This window comes from Microtus oregoni, unplaced genomic scaffold, assembly GCF_018167655.1.
Source record: "Microtus oregoni isolate MIOR12 unplaced genomic scaffold, Mior012 000074F_003, whole genome shotgun sequence".
Classification (NCBI taxonomy): Eukaryota; Metazoa; Chordata; class Mammalia; order Rodentia; family Cricetidae; genus Microtus; species Microtus oregoni.
Window position 1 is genome coordinate 1,300,615 of NW_024543990.1, and position 23,259 is coordinate 1,323,873.

Consider the following 23,259-nt stretch of genomic DNA (forward strand, 5'->3'; position numbering starts at 1 on the left):
TGGAGTACTACACAGCAGAAAAAAATAATAACATCTTGAAATTTGCAGACACATGAATGGATCTAGAAAACATCATACCAAGTGAGGTAACCTAGACCCAGAGGGACAAATATCATATGCACTCACCTATAAGTGCCTTTTAGACATAAAGCAAAGAAAAACCAGCCTACAATTCACAACCCCAGAGAACCTAGACTACAACGAGGACCCTAAGAGAGACATACATGGATCTAATATACATGGAAAGTAGAAAAAGACAAGATCTCCTGAATAAATTGGGAGCATGGGGAGCATGGGAGAGGGTTTAAAGGGAGGGGAGATAAAGGAAAGAGGAGCAGAGAAAAATATATAGCTCAATAAAATCAATTTAAAAAAATAAAAGAAAAATCTGTCTTCACTAACTTAGGGTTGGTGACTGCTACTATGTTGGCTTTCTCAAGGGTCCATGAGTAGTTCTGTTAAAAAGAGACACACGAGGGCTTGTGACAGTTTAAAATGGCTTTCAGCTAGGGACAAGTTGCCTCGCAAACCTCCGTACCATCACTCACCAGTCCCATGCTACACAAAGACTAACCAGCCAGCTTCATTGCTCTGATAAATACAACAACAACAACTCCTTTTATCGATTGGCTGGTGTGCCTGATACAATCAAATGCATTTTTTATTTTAATTCAGTTATATCTCTAACGATACTGACATGATGGTTTCCTGAGTAAGAAACTTTCAAAGGCAAGAATACTGGAGAACGGAGCTGTAAATTATTGTTGGAGTGCTTACCTAGTATGCTCGTGGCCCTGTGTTAGATTCTCAGTGTCAAAGTCATACATAAGTAGTGGAAGTAGAGGAGCTTGTTCTTGACAAGGGCACCTGACATTTTAGCTTTCTCTAAAGAAGATAAAATTCCTGCCCTTATGCCTGGAGCTGTGACTTTCTGCGACAAGTGAGGGAAATGGTGTGCTCTGTTATTCTTCACAAAGATATAGTGACAGTCATGGTGACACGTAGTGAAAAGCTTGTAGTCCTGCTATGAAGGAGGGACTGTGTAGACTGAAGAAGACAAGGGATGCGGGAATGCGGGAGGGTTGATGGTTGGAATCCAGTGGAAATGATATGCACAAGGAATGAGAAAACAAGGCTGGGCTGTTTTCTAGCCTTGCAAAGTGAGGCTACGCCACACCACCACCTAGACCCAGGGTCTTCACCGCGGTGCTGCCTATAACGGCCTTGCGAGTCTCATTGGTTTGTCTTCAATGAAGTGACTGACGTGATACTACATCAAAACGATAGTGTACTATATCCCTGTGGATTACCTACAGGGCTCACAGGGGGAAGAGGTATCAGTTTAGTATTTTCTGAGGAAGATACCAGAAACTAGCTCACTGAAAAGTGCCACCATGAGTCATGAACTTACTGTAAAGTAGAAATGAAGAGTTTTGGAAATGATCTTGTTGCTCATGCAGCAAGATTTTCTGGAGACAGTGTAGCACACGTGGAGTCCAAAGCTGCTTTAGAAAGTTGCCAAGAGGAAGCTCATTCAACAAATCTCTACATGAGTACAAGTCAGAGCACTAGAGAAGTCCAGGCAACACACAAGCAAATTTATACATACCCCAGCCAACAATGCAGAATTTAAGGATGTACTTTCGGATGTAAGTATTAAACACCTTGACAAGTGCCAGGTACATGTGGAATGCTTCTAAGCCCATCCATGTGAAGGAGACCAAGAGGAAATAGTGAAGAAATACAGCCACAGAGATGCAGAAACCTCGGGTATTATACAGAGCAATCCAGGAATCTAGTAGGAAGACCAGGTTGAGCAGAAGCAGGGCAGCACACAGTTGGATGAGGAGTTTGGAAGGGTAATCCCTCCGGATCTTTCTAAAATGAGAGGACAAGAAAAGAATTAGCATTATAGTCTGGCAAACTTTGTGTAAGAACATTCCTCAGGCTGTCTCAGAGTTTTAAATGATTTATTCGTCAGTATATAGTGATATGCACAGATTTCTTCTCAGAGTGGGTGAGTGTTCAGGGGACATTAACATCAACAACAGTTTGGTGGTGGTGGCACACACCTTTAATCCCAGCCCTCAGGAGGCAGAGGCAGACGAATCTCTTGGTTCGAGACCAGCTTGGTCTATAGAGCAAGTTCCAGGACAGTCATGGCTACACAGAGAAACTCTGTCTCAAAAAACAAAAAAAAACCAAAGGCCCAACAACAACAAAACAACTATCAAATATAAATTGAAGAACTGTGATAATTAATATTGATTGTCAATTTGAAAAAAAAAGACTCTAAAATCACCAAAAAGACAAGTCTCTGGATGCAACCATGAGGGTGGGAGCAGGCTAGCTAAGGTGGGAAACTCCATATTGAATGTGGGTGCCACTCTTCAATGAGTTGGGCCTTAGACTGAATAAAAAGGAGAAAGTGGTCTTAGCACCGGCATTCAACACTCTCAGTTCCTGCTGCTGTGATAACCCCACATCCCTATCATGATGGACAGACCCTTCAAACTAGGAGCCAAATAAACTTTTCTTGAAGTTGCCTTTGTCAGCTGTTCAAACACAGCAATAGGAAAAACAGCTAATATGACAACCATACAGCAAATAGGTCTCGACTTCTAAAGGATCTTTTACACGCTGGTTGTAGACCCTCACTTTTAAATAACATGTAATCAACACTACTGAGAGGTCACCTCGCTTCTCCTGAACAACCTCTAGTAGTTCTCACATGATAGGCTTCCACATTCAGATCTTCAAAATGTCAGATTGCTATATCATCTTACACTATGCCTTAAATTGAGATCATGGAAAAAGAGTTTGAACTATAGCTAAACGTAATGACACAGGGAATGTAGCAAATTGACCTTTTAAGATTTCCTCCTAAAAAGTGATGAGAGGACGACTCCTTCTGGTGCAGTGATGTTATTTGGAGCCATTCCTTGTTTTCACTTACAAAGCCACACTCACTGATTTTTTTCAGTTAAGTTTTATACTCATCTTCTTATTCCTATACCAGTTAATAAAGTTAATCTTTCACATTTGATCAGTGTTATTTATAAACTTAATTTGTGAATTTTTTTTGCTTACATTGTACTATGATCTCTTTCAGATTGTAACCTCTTCTCTCTCTCTCTCTCTCTCTCTCTCTCTCTCTCTCTCTCTCTCTCTCTCTCTCTCTCTCTCTCTTCCTCCACTGAATGCTCATTACATACCAGGCACCCATGCTGGGTACAAGGATTGTCATGACACAGCCCTTAGTGAGCTCACAAAATTGTGGAAGGCAGAAGCATATAAACCAAAAACTCACATAGCATTTCATACCCAGATATTATACTATGTGGATATAAAGGACAGGGAAGGCTGAAGAAAGGGTTTATAAGTAATACAATTTGGTGATGAAGGTGAGAGCTGCATCTTATAAACCAAATTCATGTTATAGATACTCACTCAAAGGCTATGTAGGTTATGAGAGTAACTGACAGAAAAATTGATGAAAGCCCACAGCCAATATATGTGATAAATGTCAGCGCCATCATTTGACTCGGTGGTAAGGATGTCCGAGATAGGTCCTGGGAAATAAAATATTGCATTCAGTGACCATTCCATTTTAAATACATAAGACTTGCTATTATGTTTGTTGAATATGCTGTTTCCATTAATAGTCTCATAGTCTGTTCAAGCAACACATGAGATAGGCACAATCACTTTCATCAGATACAAATAAGGACATAGGGAGTTCCAGTAACCTACCCAAGGTAGTAGCTAGGAAGTGGAGGAATCAGAATTCAGACTCAGGTCTGCCTGATCCAAAGCTCATATACTTAATCACTGTACCATAGTGCACTGGGGGAAGCCCTGCATTAGGAGCCTAAAGACTGACATTTGGTTCCTGGCTCTTACATTTCTTAGTCCTATGGCTATGAACAATTACCACAAGTCTTAATTCTAATTGCAAAAAAACCAACCTATGTTTAAGGAATGCTGGGAAGATTAAATGAAATCATTTAAGGATGGGGGTGTGACTAAGTGGAAGAGCACTTGCCTAGCATGCACATAATAATTATAATAACAATAATAATTCTGTCAAAGTGTATTATATTATAAACATTTAAGTGAATTGAAAGCCAAATGATTTGTATTTTCCATTCTAATGAGAATCCCTTACTACTTAAAGGAGAAAAATGTAAATGTAAAAATATAATATATATTTTGTAATGTAGAATATATTTTGTAATGTAGAATAATATTGTATTCTACATTACAACATTAATCTTGAGATGCATTTGGTTATTAAAAGAGTAGTTTCGCCGGGCGGTGGTGGCGTACGCCTTTAATCCCAGCACTCAGGAGGCAGAGGCAGGCGGATCTCTGTGAGTTCGAGGCCAGCCTGGTCTACAAGAGCTAGTTCCAGGACAGGAACCAAAAGCTACAGAGAAACCCTGTCTCGAAAAATCCAATAAATAAATAAATAAATAAAAGAGTAGTTTCACTGGTATATAACTATTCCACAATATTATGCTTTCTGGTTATCTTTCTAGTCATCAAGAAGAGTAGATATTCTGATATAATGCCCAGATATCCCTCAGACCCAGAATCTAAGGCCATGGAACATGGGTATGTTACCATTAAGATGCCAAAACTTGTAAGATGACTACAGGTACAGACGGTTTCATTCAGCTTCTTGTCTTTGATGGAGCAGCCATCAGATGACCAACCTCCTCTGCCACCTGTTGGCATCAAGAGCAATATCTGTCCCATCAGCAAGGCCATAACACGGTGGCTTACCAACTTCCCACTCACTCACTTAAGACCTTGAAAAGGTTTAAATTGGAACCTACCATTTCTGCCCAAGTCCCAGAAGACACATTTCACAGTTAAGTCATCCTGTAGCAGAAAGATAAATCATGGGTAATTAATTTACTGAACTGAAAAGAATTAGGAGAATCAATGCTATTTTTAATTTTATAATCTTCTGCTTGATTTTTGGAGACTTATCATAGGTGATTCTTAGAAGTAAATGACCCCCATATAGGTCAGTGCTTCTTAAAATATCAATCATGTATAGAAATCACCTGAGGGATTTGTTTAAAGAAATGTGATATCACTCTGGTTGGTTATAGATTACTTGCTTAGATAGTGAGGGTATGAGTTAAATCCCCAGCCAATGGGACAGGGAATACATTCAGCTCAGTAGGTCTGGAGTGGGACCTGGGCTTTTGCAAGTCTAGTCAACTCTCAGATGACATTGATGTTGTAGTTCTGAAGACAACACTCTGAGGAGAAGAGAAGTTGTAGCTGAAGTTCAGTATGAGACAAGATATCTGGAGGTGAGAGTCAGATTTGTAGCCATAGCTCTGCCTATAGTGTAATTCAGCAGTGGCTAAGAGCTTGCCTTTGCCTACCTCAGAAACTACATGCTCAAGGATGCAATGATTCCCAAAGTCAAAATTCTGTACAGCAACAAGCAATTGTCTTATACACATCTTCTGTCTCAAATCATGCCCAATAGGCATAGTCTATATAACGTGTCCTTGGTCAGGGAATAAACCAGACAAGCCTCTCCTCACCTGACTTGGGTTGGTGTGCTTCAGCATGACTGTCACGTTTCTTGTTAAGTTCTTGATAGTCACGTTTGCAACACTTGATGATATGACGTAGCTGATCAGAGAGAGGTTCTCCAGGGAGGGGTCCTAGCACAACAAAGAATCAGCAAGATGACAACGGGAATGAAATATGATGAGGGTCTTTTAGGGCTAGAAGGACACTAAGGGCTATTTGAATTCACATTATTCACAACGGAGGTTTAAAATTGTGATGTAGCAAAGTAACTTTCCCAGGAAACAGCAATTAGAAGTGGGGCTTATTCCACCTCAGTGCTCTAAATACTGAATTGACGTGCATAGCTGACACAACAGGACCTCATGGCTTTTTAAGGGAATAAATAACATTAATTATTTAAATCTTGTGTCCCTGAGCAAGCTACTGAACTTTCCTGTGCCTCCATTTCCTCATCTGTAAAGTGGAGTTAGGAAAAGGTTCCTTCCTACCAAGGTAGGGATTAGAGACAACACTTGTGAGCTCTTAAGGTAGACGCTTGACCATTTGGAAGCACGATGGATGTGTTTTTTTTTTAATTTATTTATTTATTAAAGATTTCTGCCTCTTCCCCGCCACCACCTTCCATTTCCCTCCCCCTCTCCTGATCAAGTCCCCCTCCCTCATCAGCCCGAAGAGCAATCAGGGTTCCCTGACCTGTGGGAAGCCCAAGGACCACCCACCTCCATGGATGTGTTTTTGTAAGGAACATTAGTGTGTGGATAAGAATTAACTACAGAGTTTCAACACTTCCTTTGATTTGTAGCAGGCTCAAGAACATGTGATGATTAAACAGAATTAAATCACCGATCTCCAACCCAAAGCCGAATCAAGACCAGTAAGCAGCAACTTTACCTGAAACAGGGCAGGGGTTTCAAAGAAATTGAACTGAACCCTGGAAGCCAGTTCTACATCATTAGTTGGCAAATTACTCATCAGTGACGAAGGGAGAGTAATGGCACCAATACTATTCTCAGGAACCTGGGTTTCCAGAGAAACCTGAAGATCAAGTAAGAGATAATAAAAGTGAGTTGGTACAATAAGGTGATCAAAAACACAACTCAGTGTGAAGGGAGGGGCCTGAAGGAGCTTGGTCTGTGATCTGACTTTAGTGTCCTTTGATCCCAGTCCCTATAAAGGGTGGATAGAAAGCACTAGAAGCAGGATTGCTTTTCATAGAGCAGTGTAGTTATAAAACTTCCTAAATATGTTGAAATTCATCTTCATGCCTAGGTCCCCCAACTTCCCAGTATTCCTCCATGAAATTTCATGAAGATACCATTCCTTGCCATCCTTCCACAGACCAACATATCAAACACCACCCACCCACTTTCCACTATCCAGATATTAAAGGGTTAACACAGGCACAGGACCCTCTATGCAAATTATATATTTGTTTGAATGCTGGAGATTGAATCCAGGGCCTCTTGTATGCAAAACATGTCCTATACCTCTGACTCACATCTGAAAACAACGTCAGCCAGTTTTTTTTTCTCTTGGTGTTGCGCTGGCTGCTCTGTACACCAGGTTGGCCTTGAACTCAAAGAGCTCCCCACCTGCCATCATCTCCTGAGTACTAAAATTAAAAGACTCAGATATGCAATCTTTTGAAAGCTGAATATCACCCCTGATAATCAACAGTAATTGCCTCCATCAGGAACCACAACAGGAACTCCAATCATGCACAAGAAAACGTTTCTATAAGAAATAAGATTGTACCTGAAGATTTGCAGGGTCTTGGGCTGCAAAGGTCATTGAGTTGAAATTACTGGCATTCACTCTGACCACAGCAAGAGCCAAAGAAGGGGAAGTTAGACTGATGGTTGTATTTGGAAAATTCAGCTGTAAGCCAATGTCATCTACCACTTTTAGCAGCCTGTAAAGACAGTTGGCAGTTTTGATTTAGTCCTCTTTTCTCTTTCTCCCCCATTCTAATATAAGGTATCAACTGGAAATCATTATGCGCCTAGTCCTTGAGAGCAAATACTTGGCTATCACTAGTCACATAAGCAGTATCTTTAGCATTAGCGGGGGTCCTCTTAGCACCCTGTAATATACATTATGTAGGTAAATTGCTATGTGTTGTTAAACGTTGTAAAAAGGGAACTCTTGGAGTAAGGAGGGCCCTCCTGTACTTGACTCCAGCATGTTTATTTCTACAGTTCTCCAAACTGTTATTTAAAGCACCTTTTCCTGGAACTGGCTGCTTCTCTAATTCTGTAACAGGGAGAAAGGAAAAAACCAAGTAGCAAAGTATATTAAAAACAATGTGTCCTTGAGAAGAGCTAGAACGTGAACTATTTACAAGGTAAGTTACTATTGCTTATCTCATAATATAAAAATGCCTACAGCAGGAACTGGAGGCTGAAAGCTCACCCATGGAGGTAGCAAAGAAGACCCTTTCCCCTGACTCTCAACTGGGAAATCTAGTGGACTACCTCAGTTGGTTTCTGCTATATGTTCTAAGTCCCCAATTTGAAAATGTCATCCTTTGCTTCCTTTCTTAATTGGGCTACTTTCATCAATTTTTTTCTGCTGAATGTTTTGAGCCCCCAATTTACTGATGTTCTGCTATCTGTTGCTTCTTTCTGTTACCCAATATTTATTCTTGCTTTTGCTTGTTATATGCTTAATAAACTCATTCATTCAAAACAAAGCTCTGCTACTATGGCTCATTCTCTGAACCAGGCAGAAGACACCCTTTCTGTTGGCTAAGTCATACCTTTGAGCCAGAGGGGCTAGCAAAGCAGGTGGAGAGTGGAGGAGTTTGCTGACTCGGTTTACCATTTCACCTGCAAGGTTAGGCTCCAAGCCTCCCAAGGACAACACTTTCTCCATCTGTGAGACTTGAGCCTCTAGGTCAGGAACACTGCTGGTGTTGACAACTTCTGTATTAAAAAACAAAGTCAAGTTATGAATTCATGATGTGAAAATCACTTCTAAAGATAGAGATATATAGACACTATAATGTGGTCGGCTTATTCTTAGGTATTTGTCCAAAAAAAGCAGATATATGTGTTTAGAAGACTTAGTTGTGATTTTTCATAGTGGCTTTTTTTAAAATAATAGTTCTAAACTAGAAATAACCCAAATGTCCAAGAACTGAAAAATGGATGGATAAGTTAGGGTGTCTCCACAATGGAACATTATTTAGTGGTAAAAATAAATTAGCTACTAATACATTCAACAACATGGACGGCTCCCCACTTGTTCAACACACTATGCAAAATGAAAAAAATCCAAACTCAAAAGGACACATTGTATATTATTCTCTTCATATGACATTTTAGCAAAGTTATAACTACAGGGAAACACAATGTATCCGTGGCCAGGGGTAGAGCCTAAGTTCTGAATTCAAAGAGACACAAAGGAACTGTAGAGGTTGTGAAAAAGTTACATATCTTGATTGTGATGTTGGTTACATGACCACAGATGCTTATCTAATGCCATAAAACTATGAAAATTTCATTTATTCATAGAACTGAAAAAAATGTTATTGTATGTAAATTATATTTCAGTAATATAAAACCATATCACATACAGTGATATAAATACTAATAATTCACTAGTATTTAATTTATATCATTTGGACAGAATTTTATGCACACTACTAGAAGCTTTTTATGAACAAGAAATTATGAAGTCAACAGTCAGATTATCAGCTATATGTTGTTTTTATAGTGTTCAATTAAAAAATTAAACATTAACGACATAAACCTGTCTTTAACAACAAAAATCTCTGTCTCTCTATCTGTATGTCTGTCAGTCTCTCTCCCTCTCTCCTTTCTCTCTCTCTCTCCCTCTGTTTTCGTGGTACTAGATATAAAATTTTTTGAGACAAGATCTCAAGTAGCCAAGAATGCCCTTGAACTCCTGATCCCTGATCATCCTGTCTTGACCTTCTAAATGCTAGAATTACACCACACTCAAAACTTTAAAAACACAAAAATGATTCTTAAATTTATCAGTAATATCTGATTTCTTATTTTGCAAAATCCTTTCTGGTCTCTATCCATGTGCATCTATACTATTATGAACACAGAGTATTTTACACTAGCTGTTTGTTGAGCCTTCATCTCTTCACATCAAGATTTTAAAGTATCCTCACATTTTTGTACAGCTATTCTAATGGTTCACATCGCTGCACGACAGCCATCGTGTTGAGGTAGCATGTCTTATATAATCACTCTTCTCTTATGGAGTCATTAAGCTTTAGTGACTTTTTAACTACTAGGTTATACTCTGATGAGCATCTGCTATGCATATGGTGCTACCCTTCTGCTGTCCTAAAAGTAGAAGCATAGGCTCAGGGTCCTCTTGATGGGGTAGTCTGTTTGATTGCTTCTAAGAGCCAATAGGAATAGCTATAGAAAAAAAAATTACTGTCGGCCTAGGGCAATGAATTTCAGTTATAATGTATTATTCAGCCATTAAACCTTCTCTTCAATTATGATTCCATAATTTTGCCTAAAATTTCTACATTTATTTTAAACTAATTTGAGAACAGTGCTTATTGGGAGAAATAGTAAGTCACCTAGAAGAAGCTCCAAAGCCCCTTGGAGATGCTGGCATGATGGAAGAGGAGCACAAACCATAACCTGAGCTCCATAGTAATATACTAAATTAGGCTTTGTTTCCCATCTTCTAATTTCTTCTTCTTCCTCCTCCTCTTCCTCTTCTTCTTTCTTTTTTTGTTTCTTTTGAGACAAGATTTCTATGTAAACCAGGCTAGCCTCTGATTTCAAAGGAAGGCCTGCTTCTTATTCACGGAACTAAAGTTCCAGACACTCTGGAATACTCTGTGTTCCTTTCCCTCTTCCCTTTATTCCCACGCTACTAAGCCCACGTGGCTCCTGGGAACCATTTGCAGTGTCCATGGCTTTTCCATATATACTATTGCTCTTAGTCAAATGAAACTGGCATCAGTTATCCACACATCATCACATGGAATAGATCAGAACGTGCCAAGCTGTTCATTTTAGCTTTTGGTGCATGTGAGGTTTTAAGCCTGGGTCTTCCAAATGTTTCAGAAGAGCGACTTAAGGAGGTCTTATCATGTGTCTTGATTTGCAAGGTGGCAGCTGCATTGTAGGAAGCCCAAATCCCAACATCCACGATCAGCTTGACTTCTCATATTTACCTGTCTCACTAGGAGGCATGCTGATGGTGACCACTTTTTCAGAGACAGAGGGTGCTGATGTGGTAAGAGAAGAAAGGGAGGACTGCGTAGGTGGCAGGCTATGGGGAAGATCAGTTTGGGGCAGAGAGGAAGAAGCAGCTACAGGTTGAACAGGCATGTCAATGGCAGGACTGGAAACCAGGGAGGCTGCAGGCTGAGGAGATGAAAGGTGACTCTCTTGTGCCAGAGAGGGTGTGCTTGGGGTCACAGAGGCATGATCAAGGGGTTCATCCAAAGAGAAGTCACTAGCGACGTGGGTCAAAATGGTGGCCTGAGGTACAACAGGCAAGGGCTTGCTGGATAACGCTGGGCCATGTGGCTGATAAGCAAGACAAACAACAGGATCCTTCAGTTCGCTAAAGGACAAAATCAGAGAGACACATATGAGACACCAATAAGGTACTGAGGGCTGAGTCACCACTCCCAGTTACTTTATGGTACCACCAAGTTAATAGGGTTTCAGGCTAAAAGACTGGACACTTCACATTCTCTTGGCCTCTGACACTGGCTTCTGCCCCTGCTTCCTTCATACTTCCCAGGGAGAGAAATTAGCATTACTCTACAAATCGCAATGGTGATTTCCTGATAGATATATGGCTGCTCTACAGCTCTATATCATACTAACTTTCACTCGGTTGAGGGGATCTTGTAACATTCTTTCTGTTCCTGGAGGAGAGACATATGAAATGTCCCATAACCCACCTGGTTTCATTACACTAGAAATCTGTCTTAACTAATTTCATATCATTGTAGCCAGGTACAGTGGTCACTAGCACATGTAAGTGATCAAGAAATATTGGTTGGATAAAAATATAAACCAAGCTGGGGCCAAACAGAGTTTCTGGATTGTCAGTCAACTACCCTTCAATGTTGCTTAAGTTCAGTAGTACTCAACCTTGGCTATACATGAGCTCTATTAGAAAACTTGGGAAATCATATCCACACAGATAGGCAGACAGACTACATTGCAACTTGAATAGATTCAGAGTCAGCTAGAAGACACCCTATATCTATGAGGGTGTTTGCAGACAGGCTTAACTGAGGAGAGAAGACCCACTCTGAATGTGGATATCACCATACCTTGGCTGGGGATCTGGAGTAAAAAGAAACCAAGAAGAAAGCAAGCTGAGTACCAGCGTTCATCTCTGTCAGCTTTGAGACTGTGGGTGCAGTGTGACCAGCCCCCCTCACACTTGTGCCGCCATAACAAACTGAAAAGCAAAATGAATCACTTCTCCCCTTCAGTTGCCTCTATCTGGTATTTCGCTCCAGAAATAAAGAATCTAAGATAGGTAGATAGAGGAAGAGATAGAGGACACAGAGTTCCGTGGCTTACCCTCGCACTGCATTCAGTCGATCTTGGGATAGAGTGTAAGGGATCTCAGGTGAACTTCCTGGTCATCAAAGGTTAAGAACTCACCTACTATCTGCACGTGATCCATCTGTCTTAGAACACACTATGGAGGAGTAACCAGGGTGGACAATAAACACCCAGGGATGTCTCTGATAGATCAGTTTTAGATGGAGACAGAAAACCGATGAAAGTATGTTCTTAGAGCTTCTCTTAGACAAGACGAGGAGCTGTGCTGGCTAGTCTTATGTCAGTCTGACATAGAAACTAGTTATCTGTCTTAAAAAAGGAAACCTCCACTGAGAAGATGCCTCTATAAAACCAGATGTAAGGCATTTTCTTGATTAGTGACTGACTGGGAAGGGCCCAGCCCATTGTGGGTGGGGCCACTTTTGGGCTGCTGGTTCTGGGTTCTATGAGAAAAGGCTGAACAAGTTATGGGGAGCAAGCCAATTAAGTTGCACTTTTCCATGGCCCCTGCATCAGTTCTGGCCTCCGGATTCCTGCCCTGTTTAAGTTTCTGTCCTGACTTGCTCCAATTATGGACTAGGATATGCAAGTGCAAGCCAAATAAACCATTTCCTTCCCAACTTGCTCTTAGTCATGGTGTTTCATCGCAGCAACAGTAACCCTAACTAAGGCAGGGGCTTGAAATAAGCATAACCCTAAGGAAGTGTCGGTGGACTGGGCTGTAGCTTTGTTAGTAGTGTGCTTGCTTAGCAGGTATGAAGCACGGGGTTTGACTCCAAGCACCATATAAGATGGCGACCCTGGCATTTGGGAAGGAGAGACAGGAGGCTCTGGAGTTCAAGGTCATTGACTACATAGTGACTATAAAATTAGGAGGTTTAAGACATGAGGTCCTGTCTTCAGAGGGAGCAAGAGAGTGAGACAGAGACAGAGAGACAGAAAGCCATAGACACAGAGACAAAGAGAGCCCTCCGGATTATTTACTCAATGCCCATGAGAGGCCTTTCTCTTGGTCATATACTACAGTAATCCATCTGGCCATGTTGTGGAAAGGGGCCATGAAAAGTGTACATGAGGCTGTCTTTAGGACATAGGGAGCCTGCAGAAGTCAGACTCCCACTACAGGCTGCCATCATAGGGTTCCGCTAGAAAGAGGCTACTTTAGATTCCCGTTGGTCATGCTAGTTCCGACCCTTCAGCCCCTGAGTGAAGCAGCCAAGCCAACAACAGAGTAGTAGGATGGCATAACTCTTCAATGCTAGGGCCTAGAGGCCCGTCCCATACAGCTGGTCTGAAATTCCTGGGACTGAGCACCGGCCTGAGTGCCACTTTGAACATTCTTTCTGGCAGAGGGTGGCCTATGTGCAGTCACGTGCATCTGCTGTGCACTTAGCACCTGATGACTGCTAAGGAGCTCTAAGACCCGAGTCATCACCACCCACACCCAAACCTAGAGCAGCCCTGGCACCCTAGAAGGGTATTCCGGCACATTAGCATGTTTTCAAAGTGTCCCAGGTGTTTCTAGCAATCCGAAGGATGCAGTGATCATACAGTTCCAGCTCAACAGCTCTCACGTTTGGCTTCACATTAGAATCATCTCACTCTGGGTCTGTAAAAACTCAGAAGCTTGTGCTATACCATACCAATTTCTGAAGGTAGGAGGCGGGAACTGTTTTCGTTTTATCTCCCCCAATGACTTATACATAAGGCCATGGGTAAAAAAAATCATTGCATCACTCTATTGCCTGTATCCTTAGTCTTCAAAGTGGGGGTAAGAAGAAAAGTATACTGGCGCACATCCTTAATCCCAGCACTGGGGAGACAGAGGCAGGCGGATCTCTATGAGTTTTAGGCTAGCCTGATCTACATAATGAGATCCAGACCAGCCAGAGTTATGTGATGAGACCTTGTATTAAAAACAAAACAAAACAAAACATCTATGTCAAAGTGGGGTTCGGGGACCAGTAGCACTGGCTTCGTCCAGGAGTTTGTTGAAAATGCAGAATACCAGGCTCACTGGGTCACAATTCACATTTCAAATGGTGTACAGGGACCGATGCATATGGGAATGGTTGAGACGGATCAAATTCACTTTCTAATTTACAGAGACTAGTTCATTTCCCCACGTGACCTAAGACTTTGAAGGTAGAAAAGCACCTGCTCTAGAACGAACGTGGATGTGTGGTAGAGAACGAGGGCAGTGACCAGGCATGAGCCTGATTATGCCCTGTTTTCTATGGCCTGCTTCCTCCTAATAACTCTGAATGGACAGCCTTTTAGAGGGGATGGATGCTGTCTTAAGAGGGATGGCTTTTGCTCCAATTCTGAAATCCTATCTTCTAAACAGTTCTCACCATCTCGCTTAATGGAGGATGTTACGCTTAATAGGGCATGTTTCTCTTCAGTCTTTATTGCAAAAATGCTACAGATCTTTTGAGAATGTTAACTATCTCACGAGCCCAGTGTTTTAACATAGCCCAGCTATATGACCCATTTTGGGCTGACAGGGTTCATTTAGCCGTCTCTTCCCATATGAGAAGCTTCAAATTTTAAATTATGTATGTCTTTTCTCTTTTATTAAAAATAAACTTTTGTCATACAGTATATTCTGATTACAATTTCTCCTCCTTCAACTCCTTCCAGATCCATATTCTTTCTCCCGACATCGAAGGAACAATAATAAAACAAAAAGGAACAAACTGAAATAGGACAAAACAAACAAAGAATCAGAAGAGAAAGAATCAAAGAAAAAGCATGAAAAACATGTATAGATGCAGACACACATGTTTCCACACATAGAATCCCATAAAAACATAAAACCAGACATCATAATATACATACAAAGAACCTACACAGTTAAAAATAGCCTAACTATTGTTTTCTTTTTTTTTCTAACTATTGTTTTCTGACTATAGAAAATTCTGTAAAGTAAAAGAAAGAAAAGGCAGAGAAGAGAAAAAGGAGAAGGAGGGAATGGAGATAATAAAATATTCTGGCAGGTCAGTCATGGGTAGTCATGTGAATATTTTCTTTGGTTCATTCATTTTTTTCTATGTCTATTTTGTTATACTCATGACCACATTATATGTGACTTTTGCAATCTTCTTTCCAGTTCCCCTCCAAAAAGAATTGCGTTTATAGAAGAGATTCTCAGTTTTGATTGTACATTACAATTACCGAACGTGCCTTTATCCCCTTGAGTTTGCATTTTTGAGAGAGGGTCTTAATCTATGCAGTCCAGGCTGAAATTCAGACATACTATGTGACTCAGGGTGGCCTCAAGCTCAAGGGGAGCCTCCTACCGCAGCCTTTTGAGAGAAGGGCTTTAAAGCCTTAAATACCCAGGGTATATCTCAGCTCATTCTGCTCCAGAATATATATCTGAGGGTGGGGATTGGGAATCAGCATTTTCAAAAACTAAAATTTGAGCTAAGTTTTGGCTTATAGAAAGATGGCCAAACAAGAGTTCCACATGTCCTTCATCCAGCATCTTCCAAGTGTCTTTACAAGATTGAGAAACACTGTCTTTAGACAGTGGTCCAAATGGAAGCTCCACAGAACAGAAAACCGTTTTCTCTAAAATTGAAAGCTTCTCTTCAGTCTGAAAATCTTGATCATCCTTAGCTACTGTGGTAATATGGCAGAAAATGCCTCCCCCATTGGCTTATAAGGAGTGGCACTATTAGAAAACGTGGCTTTGCTGAGGTAGGTGCGGCTTTGTTGGAGGAAGTGTGTCACTAGGGGGCAGGCTTTGAGGTCTCAGATGCTCAAGACCTGCCCTGTGTGGCCACCTCTTTCTGCTGTCTGCAGATCAAGATGTAGAACGCTCAGGTCCTTCTCCAGTACCATGTCTGCTTGCATGCACCATGCTTCCTGCCCACGAAGATAATAATGGACTAAACCTCTGATACTGTAAACCAGTCCCAATTAAATGTTTTTTTTATAAGAGTTGCCATAGTCATGGTGTCTCTTCATAGCAATAAAACCCTAAGATAGCTAGTATGGTGATTAAATATTATATGTATATACCATTTTATTACCACATATTATTAGTTTCTGCTATTTATTTATTTATGAGAAGCTCAGCAAAGTATGTTACATACCACTGCAGTTTTTCTAATTCTTCTGGTGAAGAAGGGCAGGGAGTCTTGAGAGAACAGCAGCACTGTTCTAAAGGGGACAAAATAATAAAAGGAAAAGGAAATGCATGGTTAAGAAGAAAACAAAATCTGGGTGGTGGTGGCGCATGCCTTTAATCCCAGCACACAGGAGGCAGGCGAATCTCAGTGAGTTTGAGGCCAGTCTGGTCTACAGAGCAAGTTTCAGGCCAGCCATGGCTACGCAGAAAAACCCTGTCTCAAAAAAACTAAAAGAATAAAGCAAAATAGAAGCCCAGACTCATATAATATATGATTATTATACTGATAGGTTGTGTTTTTTAAAGAGTGATTGTCTAGAATCAGTGATAAAATTTATTTACTGTGTTTATATTAACAATTATATATAAAATACATGCTAAAATATTTATTGACTTTTTCTGTTTGGTTGTGTATTTGCAAGATCTGTCTTCAGAAACTCCCAAGAGGGAGTAAGAAGTAAACATATCCTGGAGAAAATTAGCTTCAGTGAAACAGACCAGGCATAGAAAATCAAATATCACGTGATCTTACTTTACTTGTGGAGTCTACAAAGGTCAAACTCATGGATACTGAGAATGAAATTGAGGGTTAGCAGACCATTTCAAACGAAAAATTGGAAAATTTTTGATTATAGGATAAGAAAATTCAGTTAGACTTCAAGAGACCTATTATGTGACATGGTGACTATAGTTACTGTATTGTATACTTGAAACCTGCTGAGAGTAAACTTTAATGTTTACTCATCTCAACAGAAAAAAACTTAAGCATATGAGATTATGCATACGCTAACTAGCCTTCCTTAGAAATTCTACAAAGAACACCAAAACATCAGTGTACACATAAATACACATAGCTTACTTATTGATTAAAGATGAATCAGACAAGGCCTAGCAACAATCCACTGAATACTCTACTCAAAGCCCTCCATCTCAATAGAGGTTTTAAAATCATGTTTTCCGACAATATATTGATAGTTTATAGGAAAACAGGAAAAAAGAATCTTTTTAGACATAAAAATTCACACGAAAAAGAGGACAGCCACAGACAGAGACATCTTACCCATTGGCCAAATCTGTACAGTTGTGAAAGTAACCATCATGGCACACACATCTCTTGTATCGTTCAGTTTTATTGTGAATGTACAGTTTAATGTGCTGTAAAGAGAAACACACACAGCCAATGTTAGTATGTAGGGATAGTTAGTGTATATATATATATTGGAAATGTGTCTATACTTTGCAATTGATTTTGCAAACTCAAGAGTGAGGAAAGGGACACTTAAAAGTGTTTCCTTTGCAATATTACCCCAGTAGCCTTACAAACACCCATCTTGTAGAGTGTGGTGGCTATTATTGGTTGTCAACTTGACTACATCTAGAAGTAACTAAAATCCAAATGGCTGTGAAGGATCTTTTCTAAATTAGCTCTTTGAAGTGTGAAGACCCACTTCTAGTCCAGATCTTTGAGGTGGGAAGGTCCAGCCTTAATCTGGGCCACACCTTCTGCTGGCAGCCTACGTAAAGAGCAAGGGAGAAGGAAGCTTGTTCTCTCTTTGACTACTTGGCATCACTCTCAATAGAAAGTTCATTCCTTCATTGACATTAGAGTCTACTTCTTTGGGATTCCAGAGTATACTGATGACCAGTTGAGACATCCAGCCTTGAGAACTGAGCAACTACTGGATGCTTGGACCTTCTTGTGGGAGAAAACAATTGTTAGAGTAGCTGGACCACAGTCCGCTAGTTATGTGTGTGTGTTTTATAAGTTTTGTTTCTCTAGAGAACCCTGACTAATACATACAGTCTGTACTTTACCCCCAAAACTCTATTATAAGAGACATCAGGCTCACATTCACGGATTCTTCAGACCAGAGACCTGCAGTCCACACCTGGCTTCAGGTTTGTTTTGCAGGCATGCAACTTGGCAGCAAAGATAAGCACCTTGACATTTTTAATTTTTGCTATCCCCCCTAAAAAACTTGATCATTTGCCTAGTGCCCCTAGATATTTCAAATTTCAGCATAGACAATTTTCTAAAAACCAGTCTAAGATAAATGGTAAGGTCTCTTAAATCCCAAATCTCCTTGGAATTCAGTCTAGATATCAGATGACTATTTAAGCTATTCTCTCCATTTCTAATGACGTGGGTAGAAAGAAATTAATGCTGAAAGTATTGGGGAGAAAAAAATGAAGTAGATACCCACAGTATGTAAGAATCCAGCATATAATTTTATGAAAGACTTGTCATAATTTGTGGTCATGAATAGTTGATGGATGAAAATTGACATTTTATAGGGCTTTGAATGCTCAGGGTTCTTGTAGTGAGTTTACCACTTTACAAATCACTGACTATGCAGCTAGGGACTCCAAAGGATACAACTTAAAATAGTTACCTGTACAGCCCCCAATAATTGCTTCATTCCTGCATATACTCTTTCCCATCTCTAGTTTTATGCTCAATGTGGTCCTGCCCCCTTTTCTCCTTTCCAAAGCTCCTCATTGTAAGTCTTCTTTTCTGCCTGGCATTTACCTTGCTTGACCTAATATGAGCCACTTCAGAGTTAAGGACACTGATGGCCCAGGGAAATGAGAAGAAGGAGGTTGACAGAGTAATTTGTATTTATAAAAATATGAATATAAAATATCACTGGTGTTTATGTTAGAGGAAAGTCTCTGAGTTGAAAATTTAACTAAGCTTCCTTGGTGCTTTATTTCCATAAATGGAGAAAGGATTCCTATAAAAAATTAAAAATACTTACTTTTGGGTCTCTGCTGTAGCACACACTATAAAGTAAGTCTGAAATAAATAAATAAAAATATATACATTACTTCATCAGCTAGAAATGTCAGAGAAGATGATCCAGGGCTAATCACAGAATTTTGGAACCACAACTCCTGGAGATATTGTACAGCCCTGTTGAGTTCCCAACATGTTATATTCAGGCCATACACACTCTGTTTGGCTGCCCCAGTGTCAAGAGAGCTCACTTGGATACAAGTTGGCTCAATCTCCTGCAGATTTTATTTGAAGAAACTTTCGGTCTTACCTAACAGCAATCCTACCTCCTCACAGTGGCCACCCATAGCTCCTAGTTCTGAGATTCGGAACAATGCAATGGGTTCATTCACCGTCAGATAGATTTGGGAGAACCTGAATGTGAATCTCCAAGAACACAGAATTCCATACACTCCTTTGAAATAATGACAAACACGGTAAAGGGTATACTATGGTTACCTCACTTAAAGTCTGTAGCGTTTTGTTGAGCTCTGATCGCCTGTTAATAGAATGAGAGAAATTAACATGAAGGAGACCATTCGTGATGTGAAATTTGAAACATGTAGCTTTTTAAGCAGTTAGATTGAGCATGTGGTATGTACTGCTTACAGTGTTCACTCTGAAGAGACACGGGGTATAATGAGAGATTGCTATGTAGGGGCAATCAATTATTTATAAGACAAGGAAAACTAACCAGATGGGAGATGGATCAGCCCTAGCTAAGAGCAAGATATAAATTATGGTTGAGCAATCATGTAATTCATTAGGCTACTGCAAACCCCAAGGCAGCTTCTTTTGGCAGACAGCCAAAGGAAGAGCTGGCCCGGGGCAAAGACATCTGAAAAAGGTAAGCCACTCATCCCGGGCCTCCGATTAATATCTCATCTGCCATCAATGGACACAGCCTTCTCTCCAAGACTCTGGCCCTGTCTCCCCCTCCTCCAACTCCCCTGTGGGGATTTCTCTCATTCTTTGCCTCCATTCCTGCTCCTACAATATTTTCATTTCTTTCTGCAATGCCCATTGTTCCTTCTCTGACTTTTAAATCACTGTCGTTTCATGACAATATGAACAAATGGTATATAGTAATGTGCATCCCATCTTCTGACAGTGTGGCATAATGTTTTCATCTACAAAGTTCATATTTAAAAAAATATGCAATCGAGTTACCAAACCAAGTCTAATGATGTCTTAAGTATGTTTGGAATTTTGTGCTGGGCCTCTTTTCATAGCTCTCCTCAGCCGCATGCGGCTTGCTGGCCTTAAGTTGAATACTCCTGCATAAAGTCTGGACTTGAACTTGTCTAACAATAATGCTGGATAATGGATTGTATTAAAATTCAAATACAGATTCAGATGAAGCTGTGGTTTAATTTCAGAGCAGCAGAGGGAACAAGCTCAGGGGACTGTTAGCTGGCAACAGATAACTGGTTAGTTTGCTAAATAGGCAAGAACCAATTTTCTCTGTATCTTTTACGTTGCTGTATCCTATTCTTGGTCTCCAAAAGCAAAAACTAGCTCAACTGTATCTTTCCACATGGTGTAGATGAAGTTTTAAAGCAAACAGCACATCACTCACTTCAGTTCGCTTAGAGACCGGACTCCAGTGAAAGTACCATTAGCCGTTTCTTGATTCTGTTGGAGGTGAGAATTCATTAAGAAAACAACAAGCACCATCTTTAAACACATTCTCTGACAAGAAGTTTCGTTCTTATCCACACAAAGAATTACTCCCTAGAGAGTGAATCCTAACTCTCTAAACTAGTGATGATCAAACTGAACTGGCATAGGTAATGGGGGTACCCAAGAGTGCATCCCTATTGCCTGAGCCAGTCTGGCTTGATTTTTAAAGTGTCAGAGTCAATGAGTTCTGTATTTCTTCTGTTCAAGGGTTTTCCCCAAACAGTCCTATTAAAGCTCTCCTCATGACAGGTTTTAGAGTTAAGGTACATCAGTGTAGAAAGGGAAATTTGACTGTGCCATTCCTGTATTCCTAGCACCCAGCCCAGGGCCTAGCATATAGTAGGCATTTAGGAAATAGTCAAGGAATGAACAAACACATTTGGCCTAGATCCTCTGGCTCAGTTTAGGTTGCCAAGGTGTGCATCACTGTATTTGGTTCTCCCAAATGGGGAACACAACCAGATCTGGAAAATTCTTATTAGACTCAAAATACATATACATACATAAATATATACATATATATTTGTTGCTAGGAATTTCTAAAGTCATTCAATACTTTTAACTGGTACTAGGACTGTGCAAAATTACCATTCTTATTCAGCAAGCAAACCCAATAAAAACTAAAATAGAAGTATTAGAAAAATAACATTATTATTATGAATTTAAGCCCTTAGCACAAAGCTAGAAAGTCAAGGAGACATATTTTACTTAAAGTTGTTCATAAATCAAACATATCAAGAATCACAAATAATCTGAATCTTTGGAAAATCTTTAAACACATGGAAATATATACTTTGGTTGGAAGATTGCAGTTAAAGAAAATCTTGAAAGCCTACCTGGGTTACATTGTGGGCGTCATCATACTGAAACACTATCTCACCTCTAAAAAACACTAAAAATAAATTTTCAGAAAGAAATGTAAGACTTGTGTCCTTATAGTTTGAGAATTAATACAACACATTACAAGGTCATTGCATTATTTTATAAAAAGTTTAATCATAATCTTCAATTTGAATCCTACTCCCCTATTGGTGGTTTATTCATTGCTTGCCAACAGAATTTTCAGAAGATGGGAGCTGTAAATTTGATGTAGGAATTCAGTAAGAGAGAATGTCACCTGCTGGCCAAGATGTTTTCAGTTCTACCTGCTGAAACTTTTTGTATTTAAGGGTAATTGGGGACTATGGTTCCAATGTGACCTTTCAAAGAACATCTTTGAGAGTTGGAATTACAGTGATACAGATGAGAGAAAATTTGTTCCTTAGCAGCTAAGCAGCCCCATAGAAGTCGACTGTTCATCATTTTTTTAAATTTGTTTTTTTGAGGATTTCATACACTAGTATTTCAATTACACCATTTCCCTCTCCCACCTCCAACTCCCCCCAAATCTCTACCTGGCCTTAAATTCAGGGTCTCTTATTCTTTAATTATTCTTATTACACGCAAACACACAAATTGAAAAATATAATCTGCTGAGTTCATTTAATGAAATTTTATACTGATACACAAACTTCAAATAATATAGCCTATAATTACTAAAAATAAGGATACTTCAAATCTGTATAAAATTATGTACTTTTAAAATCAGGTTTTTTTGAAACTTGTTTAGATCCTCTCAATCTCTCTCTGTCTCTCTCTCTGTCTCTCTCTCTGTCTCTCTCTCTCTCTCTCTCTCTGTGTGTGTGTGTGTGTGTGTGTGTGTGTGAAAGAGAGAGAGAGAGAGAGAGAGAGAGAGAGAGAGAGAGAGAGAGAGAGAGAGTTTGTCACCCTCACATTCTTGTTGAATGCATATGTTCACAGCATATGTGTACTGTGACACAGTAGTTCTGGTTGCATGGACAACTGAAAAGCTACCACCTTTTGACCTTCAGCCTAATTCTTCCTGGCCAGATAGCTTCCAGCTTATTCATAGGCCTTTAATGGACCGAGACTGGAAACCTGTAAGAAGCAGAGGTTTCTAGTTTTTGGCAGGATATTGTGGAGTTTTTGGTGCCAGAAGAGTTGGTTCCCTGATGAAGTTGTTTTCAACAGTCACTACAACAAATGGTCAATTCAGTCACTTAATTGGGGAAAACATTACTCCAACCAGATTTATGGCATCTGTTATTCAAGATGACCATTTATAGCCACATGTTTGATTTTCAGTTATCAAATATGATTTAGACACAAAATAGAGCTAGACATTAGTCCCAGCACAAAACATAGGGGAGTCTTACAAATGATGACATTATGGGGATACAGTAAAGAGAAGGGTAAGAGAGGGGAGAGAGAAAAAAGAGAAAAGAAGAGAAAGTTATATAAATGTGTAAAAATAAAATGTATCCAATATTTTTTTGCATATGTGGTGGTAGGGATCGAACCAAGAGCCACATAATATGAGGCAAATATACTAGCACTGAGCCACACCCTTTGCCTATTTTTTTTTTGACTTTTCGAGACAGGGTTACTCCATGGCTTTGGTTTCTGTCCTGGAACTAGCTCTTGTAGACCAGGCTGGCCTAGAACTCACAGAGATCTTCCTGCCTCTGCCTCCCGAGTGCTGGGATTAAAGGCGTGCGCCACCA

The 23,259-nt window shown here is 40.0% G+C and overlaps 1 protein-coding gene across 1 annotated transcript in view; it reads right to left on the reverse strand.

Moving 5' to 3' along the window:
• LOC121441248 (adhesion G-protein coupled receptor G2-like) overlaps positions 1–23,259 on the reverse strand; it is a gene marked incomplete at its 5' end in the record, with an annotated part of 41,076 nt that overhangs the window by 12,173 nt on the left and 5,644 nt on the right. Inside the window, 15 exons of the mRNA XM_041642405.1 lie at positions 1,610–1,878; positions 3,451–3,572; positions 4,627–4,730; positions 4,842–4,887; positions 5,571–5,693; positions 6,454–6,597; positions 7,318–7,474; positions 8,321–8,486; positions 10,739–11,133; positions 16,202–16,268; positions 17,297–17,391; positions 18,996–19,033; positions 19,472–19,511; positions 20,592–20,647; positions 21,532–21,587. Coding sequence (XP_041498339.1) covers positions 1,610–1,878; positions 3,451–3,572; positions 4,627–4,730; positions 4,842–4,887; positions 5,571–5,693; positions 6,454–6,597; positions 7,318–7,474; positions 8,321–8,486; positions 10,739–11,133; positions 16,202–16,268; positions 17,297–17,391; positions 18,996–19,033; positions 19,472–19,511; positions 20,592–20,647; positions 21,532–21,587 — 1,878 coding nt within the window. The remainder of the gene's footprint in view (positions 1–1,609; positions 1,879–3,450; positions 3,573–4,626; positions 4,731–4,841; positions 4,888–5,570; positions 5,694–6,453; positions 6,598–7,317; positions 7,475–8,320; positions 8,487–10,738; positions 11,134–16,201; positions 16,269–17,296; positions 17,392–18,995; positions 19,034–19,471; positions 19,512–20,591; positions 20,648–21,531; positions 21,588–23,259) is intronic.